The sequence below is a fragment of the Penaeus monodon genome, chromosome 19 (assembly GCF_015228065.2).
Source record: "Penaeus monodon isolate SGIC_2016 chromosome 19, NSTDA_Pmon_1, whole genome shotgun sequence".
NCBI classification, from domain to species: Eukaryota; Metazoa; Arthropoda; class Malacostraca; order Decapoda; family Penaeidae; genus Penaeus; species Penaeus monodon.
Window position 1 is genome coordinate 39068220 of NC_051404.1, and position 754 is coordinate 39068973.

Below are 754 nucleotides of genomic sequence, written 5' to 3' on the forward strand. Positions count from 1 at the left end.
GTCTGTTTGGCTGTCTCCATTACATCTTTCTCTGATATGACGAATAACTAACCTTATTTGCTTTTCTCGCTGATTTTTGAATAACTGAATGGTAATCAATATCAGGCAAATCATTATTGTGAGTATTGTCGTTTTTTGCGACCTGCAAAAACAACAAAAATTATATATAATAAATATTTTTATCAACCGTAGATAATGCAATGTACATAGGTGGGGTCGATAATTCTGCTAAACTGTCCAATAATATAACTCAAATAGACAATATATCAATGCTATTTTACCTCATGGTAAACTTGTTTCACGCCACGATGTCCGGCAAATTTGAAGGCACACTGTTGGTAGACCGAAATGAAATTGATTAGTGACAATATTTATGAGGATAATTATGATAATGAAATAGTGATGGTAAAAAAGATTTTTTAAAATGCAAAAATAGATATATAGATAAAATAATCTTCATATACAATTTATCTCATTCTTTAAACTTACTTAACTTAATTTTGGTCATGTTTACTATAAAAATATTAATATGCAAGAAATGTAGTCTGCGTTATATTTTGCGGATCCTTTCATCCAAATTCTTTTATGTTCAAATAAGTGAATATTTTATTATGTCATCTGCATTTTTCATCGAATTTAAAAGGTAACACAACACCCCTGAAAAAAATCTAATAAAGTTACAGTACACACAAAGCTAGGGCTAGGGGCTAGAAAGGCCAAAGTCCTACCACCGAATTGGCCATTTTTGGTTTTA

At 30.4% G+C, this 754-nt stretch overlaps 1 protein-coding gene across 1 annotated transcript in view; it reads right to left on the reverse strand.

The window, feature by feature from the left end:
* Positions 1-754, reverse strand: part of LOC119585219 (galactosylceramide sulfotransferase-like) — a 6198-nt gene that overhangs the window by 2975 nt on the left and 2469 nt on the right. The window contains exons 2-3 of the mRNA XM_037933872.1: positions 282-332; positions 53-142 (exon numbers count right to left, since the gene is read on the reverse strand). Coding sequence (XP_037789800.1) covers positions 53-142; positions 282-286 — 95 coding nt within the window. The 5' untranslated portion in view covers positions 287-332. The remainder of the gene's footprint in view (positions 1-52; positions 143-281; positions 333-754) is intronic.